Consider the following 21,166-nt stretch of genomic DNA (forward strand, 5'->3'; position numbering starts at 1 on the left):
CAAACGATTTTCGATTGCTTCTTGTCTTTTGCTATAATTAATTGAAATTAACATACATACACACACTCACAAACACACACACACGCATATGAAATTTGAAAAATATTAGTAGAAACGGTAAATTAAAAAAAAAAACAAGTGTTTAACAGACGCAACAAAAAATAAAATGCCAAATAAATTTATTATGGCAAACTCGTTTCCAAAAAAGTGAAATTCAAACCAAGCAAAGTGAAAAGCAAAGAAAGAGGAAAAAGAGTTTAAAGAAATTGCAATAGCAACAACAACAACAAACAAAACTAAAAAAAAACCAATAGCAATAGTTTTACTTCGACTGCTACAATTACTAAATCAATACAATAAAATTGTAATAATAATAATAATAGAAAATCATTGTTACAGCATTAAAAAGAAAGAAAAGAAACCGAAAAGAAAGAGATAGAGAAAGAAACGCAACATTGTCTGTCTTCGTCTCCAACTCTACTACGACTACGTAATCATTGGGAAAATATCAGCGAATTTTGCAACAATTTCAACACCAACTGCAACAACAACAACAACAACAACTGCTAAAGTAATTGAGCAAAAGGTGAGTACTACTAACTAGAAAGGGTTGTAGCCAAAAAAACACAACAGACGGGTAAGGGGAACACGCATTTCGCATGGATACAATAAAAACAAAAACATCAGCCCCGAAACGCAGCAGATGCAGCTGCAGCTACAGGGCGTATGCGTAATATTATTGCCTTTTTTGCATAAAGGTGAATTCGTTTTCTTCTTATACATCGTCTTCGTATTTTTCCTCTTCTTCAACATCGTTTCTGTCTTCTTCTTCCTCTTCTTCGTCGTCGTCGGCGTCGTCGACGTTGTCTTCTCCTGTATTGTAGTGCACTTCCTGTTAAGTGTTTTAGTTTCTCTTGTTTTAAATACAAAATAATATGCTGTCAGAAACGTAGATCGAGTTTGACTTTGAGTTTCAGTTTCTTCACTCTCAAGGTTGCCATCATAGACGTAGTTTAATTTCAAATCTAAGGGGATATTTTATGTATATTGTTAACTATGGTTTCAACTAGTTAATAAAAAGTTTTAGTTGGAGATTTAAAAACTGTATACAACTAAAAATGTAAGAGTTCCATTTGTTTACTGTACATTTACGATCATAGATTGCAAATAATTACACAAAATATACATATATAGCAAAAAAAACGAAGAGAAATTTCACCTGTTAAGAATTCTCTGAAATAATTTAAAGTAAAATACTCGGTAATCAAAAAAAGTTATATATAAAAGCATGTATTAACAGATAAGGATGTTTGTATATTAAATGTATGTGCTATTTTTTGCTTGATCTTAAATATAAATTAAGCTGACCTTAAGTACAAAATGTCTTCTTTAAAAAATAGGAAATCGATAAGATATGGTTAATTTGAGCCGAAGATTTTAAAATTTCAAGTGCTATGATATAAACCTCGCGAGAACATAGATAGAACAAATATGTATATATTAGTAGAAATAGTTGAAACCAACAGTTTTTTTCAATCATACAAAGGTCTTTTTGGTATAATTGAAAAACTGCAAATACAAATTAGAACATTAAGGACGTCTATTGAGCCTTTCATATTTCCAAAAACATGAAACTATTTAACAATGGTTAAACAAAACTTGTTTCATTTGGTTGATTAATATTTTGGCTACTAAACATTGGCTACTAAACCTTGGCTAATAAACTAGTCAACTTCAAACATATTTTCAAATAAAAAAGACAACAACAACAACCTGCCTCAGCCCCTGGCTACACCCATGGTTGACATGGTTTCTTCTGGTTTAGATTATATGAATATGATACACGATGATGAGCAAACCAAAAAACAAACTTAGACTAATTAAAACGATTAGTAGAAAATTAGCAAGACAATGTCAAGTTGATTTTTTCTTTGGGCTTTTGAGCCATAGTGAAACAGAAAACTGTTCGATGTCTCTGACGATGATGACCCTGAACAACAGCCAACATACTCGTTTATTCGTAGTAGTAATATGTTAAAAAATTATTGCCAGAAACTCACAATCAGACTCAACAGAAAACAGCAACAAAATTATGAAAAATAAAAAAAAAATGTTTAATGTTGTTGTAGGTGTTGCGACAATTGCACAGACGAAGCAAAGCAGATGCAGATGAAAGGAAGTTGCCATGAATTGCATTTTCATTGGCTTTGGCATGACTTGAGCTCAGGCTCTGCCATGTGGTATATGGTGGGAGTCAATTAGTGTGCAAAAACAGAAAAATTCAATACACACTGAGTGAGAGAGAGAGTGAGAAAGAGAGATATAAAGGGGGAGAGGAAGATACAAAGATGCTGAGCGGGGGATAGCTCAGCTGGCACCCAATTATCTAGCCATAAATGTAAACAATCGCCCAAAAGACCTTAAAGTGAGGCTGATGAGTTGCCGCTGACTGCCGACAGTGCTAATGTCTGGCTAGAAGTCGGCTCTTGTAAATTTAGTAACCAAATATATGCAAAAGTTCACTTGCAAGAACAAAAACGGAAAAAAGAAACACATTTTGTTGTTTTTCTTTTGGTTTTTTTTGTATTATTGCAGACAATAACGTGGCAATTTAATGGGAAATGTCAGTCAGACAGACCAACAACAACAGCAACAGCAACAGCAACATGGGCAACATAAGCAACAGTTGACTTCATTTTCTCAGCAGCAGCAAAAGAAACAAATGAGTTTCGAGTTTAACTTTTGGGTATACAAAACAAAACAAAAACAGCAACAAAAAACAACCAAAAGACAAAAAAAAGGTCGTGGCAAATGCGGCGAATGCGCAATATAAACTCTTGGACTTACAGTATATTTGTTGCTTTTGTCTTGAATTTAACCTAAACGGAATTCCTTTCACTCAAATCTCTAGACTCTAAAAAGACACAATAAAGGAACACAACATTTTCAAACTCAACCACTTTTTGAGAATTGAAACATATTCCAAAATGTATCAAAAAATATAACCACAAACGAAATGGAATTCCAATCAATTTGTTTAAAATTAAACACAATATTTAAAAGATTTTTTAAGATTTCTTGAACTGTTGAACTTGTTCGTAGAATACAAAAGATTCAAATGTTTGCCTCAAATTCTGCTTTTAAATGATCTTTTTGTTTAATACTTATTCAAGGCTTTTTAAAAGTTAATTCAAACTTTGGCTTAAAACCTACTCAAAACTAAACGAACTCATAGACCATGCAGTCATTTAGTTTTTAAAATTTATATTGAAAATATATATGACATTTTGTTGACTAAGTTGTTATTGAATGTTCTTTCTCAGTCTCTCTCTTTTTTTTTTTGGCATAATCTGTTTTTTTGTTTTGTTTTTTTGGGGGCTTCGGTTGAAGCATTTCCATTTGACACCGTTTTTACACTCTTTTGTCTTCATTCTTATTCTATTTATCTTATTTCGAATTTCATTCTATTTGGCATTTCTTTTCAATTTTGTTTATATTTCGCGTTGTGCATATTTCATGAGCTGTCGATAAGTTGTATTCATTAGCCGGAGACAATTTGAAAATGGGTTAATAGCATTCAAAGAATGCTCTTCACCATGCAAAAGGTCTCTCCCAGTCGGCAGATGATGTTATTGACCACAGAAAAACCTTTCCAGAGTTTCTTTTTTTTCAAGTTTTTTTTCTTATATTTCTCTTAATTATTTTTACGCCCTCGTCTGCACGCAACCACCAAAAAAAAAGCTAATTAAATTACAGTTGATGATGCCATAAAAAAAGAGTTAGAAATGATGCGATGACTTGAAATGGGCGATGGGTGAGGTTGAGCACGTGGCCGTTGTTGTGGGTCCATGTCTACGATTAGCCAGATTGATAGATATATCTATAGATAAATGCAATGGCAGCCAGTTGTTTGAGCCCAAAAGGCATCTTTATTAATACATTATTTCATTTCATTTGGTATTGTTTGGATAGGAGAATATAAATTGCATTTTAAGTGTGGGCACTTGAATAGAGGTGTGTGTGTGTCTGTGTATGTGTGAGGTAAAGATTGTTGACTCAATCATCACTCTAAACAAAATGTGTCTAAGCAACAAACAAATATTATGATCCACACATTTCCGCTTAACAACAACAATAACACCAACTACAAGACAAAACAAAAACCATCATCGGCATCCACATCATCATTATCATTACATTAGTTTGAAAAGTGAAAACTTTGTTGCCATCTGATTGCTGCCATTTGATAAAAACCAACAACACATTGAATCAGAAATCCAACTATGTGATGCTCTCTTCAAATGGGTATATTGACTATAAAAGAAATCGAGTTCTTTAATTGAAATTTATAACCGTTTGAACCTCATTGTAAAAATAAAAGTCTGATTAATGATTTGACGAATTACCAATTGGAAATTGTTCTTATATACAAAATTTACTTAATTTTTAATATATGAAACAACTCGAAGAAAGGCCCTTGTTTTGCTTAATCCGCACCTTGGAATTGCTTAGTAATAATCAATAGTTTTGAAACCAAACCAATCAACCTCAATGAAATTTGTTGAAATGATAAATATCAAATAATAATAATATGATTAACATTGCGGAAGCTCAACAATGTTTATTATCAAAGGCGGTAGAAGAAGGCGTGTCGCATATACAAAACCAAACTTGATCTACCTACATACTGGAACAGTGAATATGAATCAAATTTATTAACTTAATGTGCTAAAGTCTTCACACAGGCAACTTAACAAAAAAAAAAACAAACTGAAAGCTTATATCGGATATTTGTAAACTTCCTCAAAGTATAAGGTGACCCCGACGACCTAACAGAGCCTGGTCCACTTATTATTTAGCCTTCCTCTAATTGGGGATTTCAAAACTTCCTCAAAGTACACACTTATGTGGTGACCCCGATGACTTATAACATATTTCAGGTATTTTAAAATTCCCACAGGACAGATAGAGTTACAAATGCTTCAGACAACTCATTTTGACTATCATTTTCGCACCATTTTCAGGGTATGTGAATCTAAGTACGTGTGCAAATAGCCAAAAAAACTGTTAGTAAAGACAAAAACGATCTGACCAGACGCTTTCCATTTGTTAGTCTTATTGTCATTTGTGTTTTTTTGGTATTTTTTTGTACAAGCCAACTCTAATGATGGTCAACGTAATAAAAGTACCTCTCTATTTCGCTGTCTCTCTCTTTATCTTCATCTTTCTTTCATTCAGAGTGTTAGCTAAAAGAAGAAATCAGTTTCAGTTTCGTTTTCATTTTCAAACTCACTCGCTCGAGGAAAATTTAGTGCAATGGCGCTGTCATAGGTTCGTTCATTCGTTTGCTACAGTCGCTCAAATTGCTACGTTTACCATGGCTGCACGCCAAGTTACCAACTTGCCGCCAACTTTGCGCCCAGCTGCCAGACTCGGTCGACTCCAGCTCCAATTGAGACCCAGACTGAGAGACTACTTTTTTGTTTTTCGCTTGTTGTCTTTTCTTTTTTCTCTTTTTTGGAGAGCAGTTGAAGCGTGCAGCCAGGCGAAATGGTAACTGAGCTCCAAACTGAAAACGAAAGCAGCCAACCAACCAACCAACCAACTAACCATCCAGTCAGCCAGCCAGTTGCAAGTTTACTTTTCTCCTTCACTCCAGTTGTATGTGCAGTTGCAACTGCCTCAAAAAACAAAAAAAATGCCAGTTGTTGGTTGGAACAATGTTTTGTTGCTGTTGTTTGTTGTTGTTGTTGTTTGATTCGTTTTTGGTCAGCAAATTGTTGCACTGGTCTCCTTATTTTTATTTCGTTTTTTCGTTTCTTTTTTGGCCAGCGCAAGCTGAACGTAACACAAATATGCGGAAAAAAATTGTACCCAAAGTAATGAGAGTGTCAACTTGTTTCTGTTGTTTTTTTCCTCAATCTTTTCTGGTTGTTGATTTAATTGAAACCAAACCAAAACCAAATCAAGGAAAAACCCAAACAGAAAGCAAAACAAAAACCTGTTTGAAGGATTTGAAAAGAAATATTTGAAAATTTTCAACAAGTTGTTAAATTTAATCATCTGGAAACGTTAATAGTCTCCATTTAAAGCGATTTCAATTATGTATGAAATAATTGAAAATATTTCAAATTTACAGTCTCGTTGGCTTGAGACAGGTGCACAGACAATTGGTTTGAGGTTGATCATTTTCATAGACTAATGTGAGACATGCATACAAAATGGTCGAATTAAGAGAATTATTTATTATTGACTAAAATTCTTTTCCAAATTCTATAGATTTTACAATTATGCAATTTAGACAAAGCGCATTTTATTTATTCATTTATAAATTTTTTATAAAATTATCAGTCCTGATCTTAAAAAAGATAACGAAAATGAAGAACTATTGAAACAGGTTTTCGACCTACACCAAAGAAGAATGTTTTCAGCCCTGATTAATAAACAGAAACCAAATTTTGTTTGACCTCCAACCATATGTATATAATCTCTATCTTGATCAATGACAGAGTCCATATAGACCCATACGACTGCTTAACTAAATATTTAGCTTAGTTTTTTAGTTTTTAAGACCTAAAACGTAGTTAAAATCGTAAAATAAAATTTTGAATATTTATGTTTGGGCTACAGCAGGCAAGAATAAAATTTAGAATATAGATTAATGTCTGAAGATAAATGTTTCGTTTTCCTACTCTGATTGTTTAAGAAGAAGAAGAAATAGAGAGGAGCCAACGAGCGATTGTTATTCAATCGACAGGGTTGATTTCGATAGATCAAAAAAATGCATTAAATGACATCATATGGATATGAATGAGAATTTCTTCAGCCAAAAATTAATCCAAAAAGCTATAGGTACATTAAATATCTAAAGTGACTTATCTTGCACCGAAATATGGCTCAAGTCGTTCACATTTCATTATTTGATTGATTCGCTTCGATATTATGCACAATTTTGGTTTTTCTGTCTCTGCAACAAGTCATTTGATTTAATGTCCGGCTGGATTTCAAAAGGTGTCAAGCGGATTTGTAAATTTTTACATTTACATTTTGAAAGTCAATCAAAAATATCCGCCGCCCCCGTCAGCCGCCAAATCAGGCTATCGCTCATCGAGCATTTTCAAATTGAAACGTTAACTTTTTTCTTTTTGTTTTTTGTCTTTTCGATGGGATTTTCGTTGAAGCTTGCTTTTTGGTTTTTGTGTATGTTTTCTCACTCTCTTGTTTTTGGCTTTATTTTTGGTGTAGGGAAATATTGCGCAAAGCGCTGACAGTTACATGACTTCAAAGAGAGAGACAGATATAGTTATGTACATATATTAATATCATAAAACCTTATTCACATAAACATATGAATGATTTAACATATTTTCGTCAATAATTGCGTGAATGATGATAACTCTGATGGAAGATCATGATGAACATAGCCAGGTGCGTGTCTTGGGTCGGTTTCTTTGCGAAATCGAAATGCATATGCTTAAACTAACGAAACTTTTTTTTTGATATGGCTTTATTGACTTTAACCCGCTGTAGCTGCAGGTATAAGCTGACGGCATTCAGGTGTTAAATGGCCGGCAAGGCAGATGAAACGAGTTCCGCAATACAGTTTTAGTTTTTATTTCTCTTCACTTTGATTTTGCATTATTAGCTTCCTCCATTTGCAAATGGCATACCAGATACGATATATGTATAATATAGCATGTATATGTATGTTCCAACAGACGTTCGGTCTTTCAGTTAGCAATTTGCATAATTTTGCAGTGCGCACAAGGCATAATGAAAACCTTAACCCCACAGCAACCACACAAAAACACGATGAAGTAGGAACTGAACCATAGCGTCGAAACACTTTCACGCTGTTGTTATGGTTATGCAAATTAAATCATTTGATTTGCTGTCTTGTAAAGCGAAAACAATACCAAGTGTTAAACATTATGAATTTTCATAATAATAATAATAATAATAATGATAATATTGTGCACAAGTTTTTGCCATTAGGAGATGGGGGCGCGTTCGGGTGGTGGAGAGTTCAAACACCAAACACCACACCAAAGTCAATGACTGTTTAATTTAATTTGGCCACAAATCAATGGCCGACGAAAGCAAAAAAACAACACAAAAACAAAAAGCTGAACAAAATTGTTGACTTGGGCTTGACCCTTACTCCACAGATGCCCCCTACGACACACACACACACATAGACAATGTTCCCTAGACCTCCACCTAGACCTCTAAACCGACTGTGAAAACAATATCGTTGCTTCTTTTCAACAATCAATCAATCAAATGGTCTACATTCTTAGTATCCCCTGCCACCTCTTCACCTTTTCTCATTTCGCATTTTTTTTTCCGTGTTTTCGCTCATGTTCTTCTTCTTTGTGATATCTTACCTTTGGAAAGTATCAAATTCTATTTTGGTTATTGTTACCATTGGTCGTCGCTTCATTAGCCAACAACTTTCATGTCGTCTTTGGTTACATAATGGCTCAGCAGATGGCCCCGTCATCTACACCATTAGAGTGCCAAAAATACTTTCTAGAAATGTTTGTCTTAAAAATAATGGCCATGAGTCGCTGGGAATTTTCAATGGAAATCAAAAATAATATTTAAAAAAGTAATTAACAATCAAGAAATGGAAGTTAAATCGACAAATATTTACTTGCTATGTGAGAAATGACTTTATTTTCTGTCTAAATTTCTTTCAGAACATTGATCATCATTTACTTAAACCATTTAAATGGACAATTCTTATTATTGTAAATTAAATTTAATAGATATATCGCTTATCCTATCCTTTATTCCAATATCCGTTTTTTGTTTTTATGTCGGTGTGCTACATTTATTTTTATTTTCATCTATAATACTTATATAGTCTAACCAAATTCCTGCTAGATTTTTCTCTTAAGATTATTCCATCTATCCATCATTCCATCCTTATATCAAATCCCTTTTATTATATCGATGAAAATATTTTACTGGAGGGAAAAGGGGACTCATCTCATTGTTATACAAATTACATCAAATACCCTTTTTCTGGGGTTCTAGGTCCTTTAGCATCTCTCGCCCTATTAGTGACAATATAAAAGTTTTAAATTACATTGAAATTTTGATTTATCATATTTACTTAACAACAACAACAATTTATGAAAGTTGTAGTTCTACATTAAAATATTGTTTTGTGTTTAAATTGATTCGATATGCCGCAATTTCAATGAATTTTGAACAGAAAACACTGTGCAACTATTTAGGTTTGAGCTATGAAAATTGATTTGCTATGGCTTTGCATAAATAATTGTTTATATGTAAACATATGAATAAAAACAATGTATAAAATATTTTTGAGTGTAGTCAGAACAATGTAAAATGCTTATTTCCTTTACTCAAATACATAGTGTGATCATTTTTGGAATGATGTAAAAAAATAAGTAAAAATAGCTTCAACTAAAATATGATTATTACAGACTATAGACATTAGCAATAAGTTTGCTAAATTTATGTATTTTACACTTAAACATTACATTTATCAATGGTTAACTCTCCAAAGTTGTTTTTGCTTGTTTGACCTTCACATTTTTTTTAGGCAGCTGCTGCTGATGGTGAGATTTCCTTCTCGTTTTGTTATTTTAGTTTTTTGAGAGAGAGAAAATGATTTGGCAAATTTGCAAAGGTTTTTCATATTTATTGTTTAAGCATTATTGTTGTTGTCATTCATTAAACTGTAAGCCAACAGTAGGTACATTTTATATGTAGTAGCTGTGGTGAACGCCTACTAGATGACAGTCTTGCCATTGAGGCTGCCCACATTTGCCAACAACAAATAGGTTGTTGGTACATACAAATGTATATGAAAACTATTCAAAATTCACACCAGCAGCTGACAGTAGACATGCTCAACTGTTTGGAGTCTAAAATCTTGGCCAGACATAGCCAATATTTGCACGTGCTATATACCCATAAGCAAACCCCCGAGGTTTGCGCCTGGTCTAGTCTCGTGACGCACTTGCAATTTGAACCTGAACAATGCAACTAACTAGTAAGTTGAGGGGAAAAAAACAAACGGTGACTGTCAACAGGTCGACGAACTGCAAAACTATTTGCAGTCAGTCAGATATAGAGATAGAGATTCAAGACGAGACGAGACCAGACGATGTTAACTGCCAACGACCCCCAGTTGTCGGTCACCTCCCTTCCTCCGCATCTCTCTCTATCGTTTATTCAGCTGGCAATTGCATTTGGTTAGAATATCCAGTAGGCCCACTTTACACCCATTTACATTTACAACAGCTTTGATTAATATGCCAAACAGATAGCAGCAGTCAATGCGATTGTCATCATCAACACAAAATTCTTTATAGTAGTTGTTGTTGTTGTTGTTATTGCTGTTCGGTGAATCGTGAAAACTACTATTATATACATGGAAAACCATAAATTCATGACGTTTCGACTTTCATTCATTCATAAAGCTCTGCCGCTCGAATGATTAATATGCAGTCAATGTTGTTATGCCATTAAAAATTATGCATACTAATAGCATTTTGTTTTCCGAAGAAAGTTCTTTAGAAAGTCGATAGACAAGTTTTTCCTCGCTTCAGGCCGTAACGAAAGACTCAAGCAACGAACTTGGCTCATCTGCTTATTGATTTCAAATTGTTTAAACTCAAAAAATTTTTCACATAGTTTCTCATAATACCGCGTATTCATAAGATGATCGGGGGGTATATTTAATCAAAATAAAGTGAATCTAATTGTGCGTGGGTTTGTTGAAATACTTAATTTATAAACAAATACTACAGAGTAACCAGACATATGTTTTTGATTGGGTTCATTGTCTCATTAAATAAATATATAATTTATTTTTAGATTTAAATCCAAAGATATTTCTTATACAAACATTAAACTAAACAAAAATAAATGAAAAAAGTGATTTAATAATAAAAAACATAATTTTTTTTTATATAATAATAAAAACATTAAGCTAAACAACCATAAATGAATACCCAGACTTTGAAAGCTTTTAAATCTAAAGTCATCAAATTTTAAATAGCGATGTATCAAAAGTTTTCTTTTTATACTTTTTTTTCATCTTATTATTATGAGTTTAATTCAAAATTTTGTCGATACTTCTTTTTATTGTTGTTATTAAGTAGAAAACAATAAAATTGTAGCCTGATCCATGTAGAGATAAACAAACACAAAATTAGAAATAAAAGATTTAATTTGTGTTAATAATTTGAATGACCCCGTCTGTATCACGTCCTAAGTTCACAAAATTCTATTGAGAATTCGTCACTAAATAACAATTCTATTAAACTCTTTTATAAAACGGAACTCAGCTTTTTTTACCCAAACTTTTCTGCTGTTTATTTGATGAAAAACTGAATACAAATTTTCACATTTAGTAATAGGTAACTCATGGTCTTTGCAGTGACCTCTACGACTAGGATGACTTCTTCATAATACTCTCAATTTAACTTTCTATTTCAAAATGTTATTGCACTTTGCAAGCAAAATTCATTTTGCAATAACCAATTGGCATTACAATTTGTGAAAGTTCAACGAATTTGTTGTTTGTTGTTGCTGTTGTTTTTTTTATGCGAGAAACAATTATAACTAAAAGTTCATCTCAAATCAAGATGACAAAATTAATTGGCATTATTTAAATGTGCCATAAAACTTGCGTCTTTTGTTGTGAAAGTTTTTTCTGTTTTTGTTTGTTTTTGTGCGTGATTATCAAAAGAAAATAACTTTAAAAACTTTGAAAAGTGAATGCTGCGTGGCAACGAACAAAAATTATTGCAATTTCAATTCCTTTGGGGCACATCCATGATAGCTCCACACACACACACACACAGAGAAGCAGCCACGTGTTTTCTTATGTGAAAAATAACTGTAAAGTATCGTATGGAAATTTGCTTGCCGCAGACAACAAATCAGCAAAGTCAACAACAGACAGGCAGAGGGACTGAGGCACACAGTTAAAGTTGATGACTTTATTTTATGGCATCAAGTGGATATCTTTCATATGGAGGCTGGGCTTAACCGTTGGTCAGTGTGTTCTCTCTCTCTCCCTCTCTCTGTCTGTCTTGTGGTTCTGTGTTTACAGAAGCAGTGCCCTAACAAAAACACAAAGATCAGACTAACTCGAATCGATGGCGTGGCGTTCCACAACAAAATATTCTCATCCTCAACTCAGTCCATCCGCTATGAGTGTGCAGGATATTTGAGTACCACTTCAGATACTCTCTCTGTCCCTTTTGGTCCGTTAATTGTCCATCATAAAAGAAAAAACAAAACAAAAAAACAAGAAAAGAGAAAAGAAATTTTTGTATTCTTTTTTTCGCTGAGATGTCAGCATTATTTTACAGGAATATTGTTCTGAGAACAAAAATTCCGCTTAAATGTTTGTAATTTGACATGCCCCATAAAGAGAAAAAGCCGAAAACAAAAATTGCAATCAACTTAATTGGTCGACGGAAGGTGATGATAAAGAATTAAGGGATCTGCTCGGAATTTTAAAGCAATTTATATTTAATTTGAAATCTTGAAATTTTTAGTTCCCACCATTTTGAATATTTCTACATATGAATTTTGATTGTTTTTATTTAATTATTTGAAATGAGTCGCAAACTTTTAAAGACAAGTATTTAACTTGGAGATTCTTATTTCACGTTCATAGACGACTACTTTGTGTTTCAGTGATTTGTGTGATGTGCTCTTTTGCTCTATGTGAATTTCAAAGTCAGAATCCGAATCAATATGCAATGCACGTAATCACAGTTCGAGACTGATTCAAACTAGAACGTGTACGTGTTAAGCTTAAAGAACTACATGTGTTCAAATATATATAATATACATAAGTAAGGTATGTATATATGCTAGTCTGACATGTGTTCTATATATTCTCCTCTGTTGGGCCCTTTGTTGTTGTTGTTGTTGTTGTAGCTGTCAGAGCTATAAATAACAACAATATGCAACACAAAAGACATATGCAACTCAATAAACTGGCAACAAATGGCGACAACGAAACAAAACACCAAGCGGAAAAAACTAAAGTAAGCAACAGCAACAAAAGATTGTCAGAGAGTCGTACAATTTAACGGCTTTTGGTTGCATAAATCCAGCTATAACAGCAACAACATTTGTTAGCCGATTGCAATCTATAGAAAGAAAAAAAAAATCAGTAAAGACTCCAAAGAGAGAGAGAGAGAGGAGCAAAAAATGGCAATCGGTGACAATTGCGCAAAAGACTTTGAATATATTTATTGGCCAGCCCTACAGCGACTAAGCCAGCATCCAGAGACAGCTGGCCGGGCATTCAGTCAGGCAGTCAGCCATATAGTCAGCCAGTCAGTTATTCAGTCAAGCTGTCAATCATCAAGCTTCAAAGAAAGCCAAAAACAACAGCAGAGGCATTAGCAACAACAATAACCTATGACAATTATAGACACTAATAACAAAGAAACTGAGAGAAATACCATGTAAATATGACAACAGGTTAGCGAACCTCAACAACATTTGCATGAGATTCGCGCCAAAGAGAGTGAGAGAGAGAGAGAGAGAAAGAAAGTAGAGTGCGAAAGAGAGTCACATATTTCTCTCTGATAGGTGTTTATTATGCAATGAACGTTTTTTTCATCAACTTGACAAAATGAGCCGTGTATAAAGCCAAATGACTCGCCTTACCGATCTTACAGGTGATTTCTTTTTGTTTTTTTTTTATTTCATTTTGTGACTAACTGACTGGCTGGCTGGTTAAGAGACGTGTTTTGGATGGTATCTCCAAGTTATGCGTAGCCCGACATGCCCAGAACAAGCAATTTCAATAATATTCTACATGGCCCGGGGGAACTCTAGCTATAAAGGAATATTCATACCCTTGGAAGTTGGTAGACATTAGTACATGATTTTCCTATAGGCTTTTGTAAAATCTATGAATATACCTACAACTATAACTTGGTATGATACTCTAACTCTGCCAATTTGAATTTAAATAGAAAGAAATCTATCTATGACCTCGAAACTTTTGATAAAATAATCAAGGTTCAAAAAATTGTAAAATATTTATGACACATTTTTATCATTCTATAGGTATAATTCCATTCTTTCCCCTTCAAATATCTATCCACTTTATATAAGATATGTGAGAATTTAGGCGTAATATAAGTACAGTTGGACCCCGATTATCCGCGACGGTCGGCACCAGATTGCTAACTAAAACGGGGATGAATTCGTTTTATTATTTTATTGTTATTTTATTTCGTTAAAAATCACGGATAATATAGGTAATCACAGTGTTAATAGTGACAATGGAACAATCTCAACTTCATCCCGGATAATAGAGGTGTCCGTGTTATGGGGGCGCGGATAATCAAGGTCCAACTATACCTAAAAAATGGTATCCTGAGTTATCAAAATAGCCCATTTCCTGGGTCTTTGGTTACTTTTTCAAAAGAACTTAGTCTGATTTTGACAATTGCGTGCACTTTTCACTTTATTTGGAAATTTATTAACATAAGGCTGAGACAATCCGAATAATTCTCGAACTTAGTTCTTATCTTAAAGGACGTAATCTAAGTCCCGTAAGTCCCCTATAAAACATTATGTACAAGATCGTAGCTTTTGCTTTTAATGACACTTACTTATTTTTATTCCAATGTCTGGTAAGCTGATGGCATAATAAAGTTTACTTCTCATGTTAAAGAGTATATAAGGGGCACGTCCACATCAAATTCTGAACATAAAACCGAAATGGAAACTAAAAACTTTGCAGACCATTCTTGTGCTTTTGAAACTTGTGTTCTCTGCAAGGCTACCACCTTGCATTTAATCTCTCTTTTGCTGGGATGACTTGTAAGAAAGGAAGACCAGGTCATAAAGTTAATAAATGTATATATGATTTTTGGTGTTCAGGCATATATTTTTTGTAATATTTTGAGTTGAGTGCGTTGAACTCTTTTATGTATTTATATTGGGGTTCTGTTTACTTTGCAAGCCGAGAGAGCGCCCACAGAGACCAAGTTGGCAAAGAGTTTTGTTTGTTTGAGGCCTGTCAGCGCCAACTGTGTTTTTGATGTGTTTGCTGTTTCATTTTACAGTTATGTCGGCATACATAAAAAACGTTTACAATTCAAAGGTGTTCATCACAAGAAGATTTACCTCTTTTTACCATCTGGTTTTTTGCAGACTCTTGCCGCACACACAAACCATCATGGTATCTCGAAGAAAAATTCTATCACGTTCACGGGATGATCTAAATCTTGACCAGACCTTTACGCAACAGGAGGAAGAGGAGGATGTCTGGTATCAAAAGGATAAACTATACAAGGTATGTTCTCTATAATACTACTACTTCACCTTTTATATAATATTCAAGTTGGTTACTTTTGTGTGTCTTCGGACTTCCGCCTGCCAGTTTTCCTATGATTTGTGGTCATCAGCGGTATTCATTTTGCCTTTTGGCTTATTCTCAACACGTGCTAAACACATCAGCCTCAAAGCATTGAGGTCAGCATGAAACGCATTAAGACTTTGGCTTAGAGGGGTTTTCCTTTGTTTTTTTTCCCCTCCTTTTTTACGTTTGTATTTACCAATTGCATTAATTACAGTTAGGCCATCATATTGCGTTGTGCATTTTTAATTTGCCTATGGCCACAGCCAAAACAACAAACGAAAGACCAACACGAGCTTTAGGCATGGCTATAACTATCCCTCTATCCCTTTCTAATGCTTTGCCTCTCTTTTTGACGCTGTGTGTTTGTGTGTGGGCAATTCATTGATGTCAGCATTTGGCTAACAATAATATTAGACAACCAAATAGATAAATAACCAAAAAAGAAACAGCTAACCGAATTTGGCTTACCCTCATTGAAAGAGTAAATAACGTCAGTAAATGCCTAGACAAGGAAAATCAATTCTAGAGATACTTTAACTATTAGATATGGCTAAGGGGCCATGCCTTTATATGATCTCGTTATCTATATCTTCGACAGGGACGGATCTAGAAAATATTTGCGGGGGATGTCTGATCAAATAATCAAGATTTTCGGCTTAGAGCACCATTTTATCAATTTGAAGATTTTTTTTTTCAATTTCCCGACCACTTCGAAGATTCTCTAGTTTGACGTAAAGACAAGCGAAAAAGTAAATAAATTTACGAAATATCTTTAGGTTTTTAGGGGGTGTGACTGGAGCCCCTAGACGCTCACCTGAGATCCTCACCGTTCATGATCCTTGACCATATTTACCTGCTTACATTCTAAGACTTGAACAAATTTATTCGAAATCAAAGTTAATAATTGCTCTCATTCACGTTTTCCTGCAAATTTCTTCACTTGATTATGTTTTTTAATCTTTTTGCTTTAAACTTTTCCTTTTGCTTTATTAATATTAGCAATATTTCAATTTATAATTAAAATCGATTCAGCAATAACGGTTCTCTAATGCATATATACTGTTCAAAATGAATTGTTCCTTTATTCATATGAATCGAAATAATTACTTTTAAGTAAAAAAAATACGCGAAAGTTTTTTTAGGTGGCTCACTTGGGAGATTTTCACACACAGTCAAACTATGGATGTCTAAATAAATAAAATCTAAATTAAACATGTCTATATAATATAGTTAAAAATAGTTGTAAATTGCAAAAAAATGTTTATAAATTTAATTAAAAGGACTAAAACTTTGCTAAAATGTAAAGCGTTTGTTAAACAATTTTCAAAAAGAAAACCATTTCAATTATTATATAAATTATGCAAGTATTGTAAAATTTGTTGATAAGTTATATGAAAGAAAAAAAAACCTACTAATAATATGTTTTCGTCATTAACAAGGTGGCTAACATCCAGTTTTAATTAACTTTGATAAAGGTCGAATTTGTATATTTTTTATTTGGAAAAGAGTATAAATAGGTATAACATCCCCACAATTCCCTCTGTTTTTTTGTGACTTTACGATGAATACAATAAAATGATTATGTGTTTTGGCAAATTCGAGAAATATACCCAGCCCACACATATCTAAATAGTCAGTTAGGGACATTGCCGATTCATTTCGTTTAACTGCAATCCGTTTGAAATGTAATAAAAAAAAAGAAGCAACTAAATGCAATTTAATGGCAGCCATCAAATTATTATTCGTCATCCGAATCGATTTGCATACCAATTTCAATCAACATGAATCAAAGTGAAATTGTCTAATTTTAGATAGAGGGAAAAGCAGTATCATCAAAAATACACACACACACACACACACACGCTATATAGTCGTGGTTGTGTGTGTGTATGTAAAACGCCTTCATTTTGTGGCCATTTCGCAATTAGCGTGAGCGTGTCTATATTATTCCGTTTAGTCTGGCATTATACAAAAGGCGTCTACAAATTGTTTTTCCCATGATAGAAGAAAAACAACAGAAATTATGGCAGCATTTTTCCCCTGTTTCTTTTGTCATAGCGAGAGCCCTTTGATTTGGTTTGGTTTTTGGTTTGGTTTTTAGGTTTGTCGGCCCCTCTTAAGTATTTTGTATTGTTGGCTGTTGTTGTTGCTGCTGCTGCTGCTGGGGGCCATTTTATTGAGCAATTTTCTTGCTGTTGTTGCGCTATTTTCAATATTGTTAACAAATTTATTAGCTGGGAACGGAATCAAGCCCAAAAACAACTAACCCAATTGACATCTATGGGAGTAGGTAGTCAAACAAAAGACTTAGGCAACAAACTTGCCTCGAAATTTGCCAAGCGAACTTGTTCTTGCCATGGCAAAACGAAACTAAAAATGAAAATGAAAGTTTTTCTTCTTTGTCTGCAACTTTTCGCTTTTCCACTTCCATGCGTTTTGCGCGTTTTTTTTTCGCTTTTCGCCTACACTACCCGGTTCACCTGGTTTCGCTTGAGTTGTTCAACAGGATTTTTATATTGGCGTTGGTGCAAAGATCAGGAAAAACCACCAAAGCAACACAACACACAAGCTCACACACACACATACATATGTGGGTATAGATTGTATATAGGCTGTCACAGTAATTTTCAATGGAATTATCAGGCCTTTTGATATGCCTTTTTAATCTTCACATCTATTTACACAAAAAAAAAAAACTACAAACAAAACAACACTTTTTTCCTTGATCGATTTCCTGCTCGCTTGATTGATTTGCATTTGACGGAAGAGACGTTGTCTCTATCATTATTAACAATTTGCATAAATTAACCAACTATATTCACAATATCTGAAGAGCTTTAATATTTGCCTTGCCATTCATACAACAAGAAAAATGGGTCAACCTTAGGCCACATCAAACACTCAAGACCTCAAGACGATCTCTCTTTACAAAACAAAACAAAACAATTGCTCATCAATAAAGATATCAATGAACTTTTCTTACTGGTGCACAACCTGTCACAGAATGGATTTATCAAATCCATAATAATTTGAAATGATTATATCTATTTACTAAACAACAGCAACAACAAAAGCAAAAAGCAACTGCAAATTCATTTTATTAAATGTCAACTTGGGGGCTAGCGAAGAGAATCTCAACTTGCTGCAGCATCTTCGTCTACGCTTGGCGTAAAAATCGTGACTCGAAAAGTTCAACAACATTTTGCACAAGAAAAGTGCAAACTTAATAAACATCACCAACAACAACAATACCACAACAAACAACGGCAACAGCAACAACAATGGCAACAGTAACAACATTAGTAATAGACACTAGGCATTAATAAAAAGATTCTCAAGTGTCTGGGTAATGCTTCCTACAGTGTTGCTGCCACTACTGTTGCACGTGTTGCAAGTCTCCCCACCGTTAAGACACCAAAATATACTTTTGCAACACTAATAACTTTAATTATGGAGCCCCCCCTCGCCTACCTTACACCCTTAAACCGTTTGTCTGCGGTTTTTTACTTCACTTTGACAACCAGACTGGCATATTTTAGCCAAATATAAGTGTACACATATATATATATATATATATTGTATGATCATAATTTGTCTAAATTATGGCAACCATAACCAGTCCAGTTTCAACTTTTGCACAGCAACCGAAACTTGTTCATAACGAAAATTTCCATGCATAAATCATATCACTCAGCGAAACACACCAAAATATATAAGATTAAGAGAATATCGATTTCCAAATCGAGTTTAAGAACACAACCAAAAATATTAAATCACCAAACTTTTGCAAAAAAAATTTGAATCCAGTTTGATATTTGACTAATTAACTTATGTGTCCATCGAAAAGAAAAAGCTGTAAATCCAGAAAAGGCTGCAATTACACTCTGTGACAAGATTTTAGGGCAACCTACTATGGCTCTCAAATTAGTATGTAAGCTCAGGTTTAGACCCTGAAAATTTATGTTAATGTATTAATATATATTCAAAAACATGGACAAATGGGAAAAATATTTTTAAACTCCAAACGACATGTCCAACTTTACTAACTGAGCTATTTATTTAGAACTTGTTGTGTTTGAAAACTCATTTTAGAATAAGCTCATACACTAATCTACATATCTAGAATAGACTGTTTGTAAAGATAAAACTTAAAGAAAACAATTTACTTCACTAAACAGAGAACAATTCAATTTTAATGATTTTTTAGTTATGCTGTTTATGTTTAGCATAATGTGCACTTGATTTAGAAATAAACATCACATAGACAGATGTGTCATGGGCTGTTTTAAATTAAAACCCGAATGACTCTGAACTAAAGCAAACAAAGGCATAGCCAAAAATGAACAATGACCTACCATCAACTTGCCCAATCTCTGATAACATCATAGCGGAAAACCTTGAAAAACCTGGCCATTATTCTTTTGAGCCCAAACCAGTTGGGAATTATATTCAAAAAACAAAAAAATCACAAAATTCCCATGAGATTGTTCTTTGCTGGAATTGTGCGGACATTTGTGCTTAATTCAAGTAACTTTTTGTTTTGATAATGACTGCGCTAGTTGTGTACAAAAGTGCTCTTAATTAAAGCGATTCCAAGTAAATTATGTAAGGGAACAACTAGTTAGCATATGCATTTTCTTCAAGTGTATATATATTAAGTATACGTAGCGGCACACGCGCCTTGGCCTGCAGCCGTTGCCTCCGCCGTGTCGCGGTTGTAAGCCTGCTGCTTTTTGGCCCAACCCAAAAGGCTAATTAAAAAAAAAACACAAAATCCAACCATCAAAAGTCAATGGTGGTTGCTGAACTTCGGCATTTTTTTTTGTCTGTCGTTTCTGATTTCAGTATTTTCGGAATGTTATTTTAGTTTTCGACGGCCTAGAAAACAACAAGTGAAAAACAATTTTGTAACCAGTTTGTCCGCTCCAAACACTTGAGCCTACAACAAGATTCTTGTGGCAGAGAAACCAGTGTGTGGTTGGAAGACACCACCAACAAGAGTGAATCTGCCCAAAAGAATCATGTTCGTTGTGTATATTAAACACACACAAATTTGTATACACGCAGATAGAGTTTTGTATGATTGTATTTTTGAAATGAAATCAAAAGTGCTGAGCCAGCACAAAAAGTACGAGCGAAACGCAAAAGGTTAACAAGTTTTACTACATGATTTATTTGCATTTTTAATGTGTGGCAGCTCAGCAGCAGCAGCAACTTCAATGAGCCAGACAAGTTTTGTGGCCCAAAGTTGAGAACTGTTAGATATGTTTATGGCTTGGTTTTTCATATATGTATATATATAATATCGTATATAGTATAATACACGAGTTTTTCTTTTAGATTGAAGCTTGTTGGTTACTGGGCTAATGTTTTATGGTTGTTCTTTGTTTAAGGCAGGGCAGATGGGTGGGTACGAGTGGTCGGGGTGTCGAGCCATAAACCTAAAGCAACATGAGTGAGTTTTTCATTTAAAACCGTTTTTATTTTTTTTATATAAAGCAAGAAAATGTAAAATATGCATAAAGTGCACTTAAGCATGACGCAAGCGCAGAAAAGCCTTGCAGCCACTTCAAATGCAATATCTATGCACATAACTATATACACCTATATGCATACAAACAAATATACCTATATATATATATATATATACTGTTCGACAACATCAAGCAGAGCTTACACAGCTTGTCTATAATTTTATATGTCTTACTGCAGCACCACGATTCGAATGAAGGAGACTTTACTTTACTTTACTTTTCAGTTGTGTTTGTGTCGTGTCTC

General features: G+C 33.9%; 1 protein-coding gene across 1 annotated transcript in view; it reads left to right on the forward strand.

Annotated features, from left to right (window-relative positions):
* The first annotated feature begins 438 nt into the window (after positions 1–438).
* Positions 439–21,166, forward strand: part of LOC6643240 (transcription activator MSS11) — a 34,206-nt gene continuing 13,478 nt past the window's right edge. The window contains exons 1-2 of the mRNA XM_002066194.3: positions 439–586; positions 15,181–15,322. Coding sequence (XP_002066230.1) covers positions 15,206–15,322 — 117 coding nt within the window. The 5' untranslated portion in view covers positions 439–586; positions 15,181–15,205. The remainder of the gene's footprint in view (positions 587–15,180; positions 15,323–21,166) is intronic.

The sequence above is a fragment of the Drosophila willistoni genome (assembly GCF_018902025.1).
Source record: "Drosophila willistoni isolate 14030-0811.24 chromosome 2L unlocalized genomic scaffold, UCI_dwil_1.1 Seg168, whole genome shotgun sequence".
NCBI lineage: Eukaryota > Metazoa > Arthropoda > Insecta > Diptera > Drosophilidae > Drosophila > Drosophila willistoni.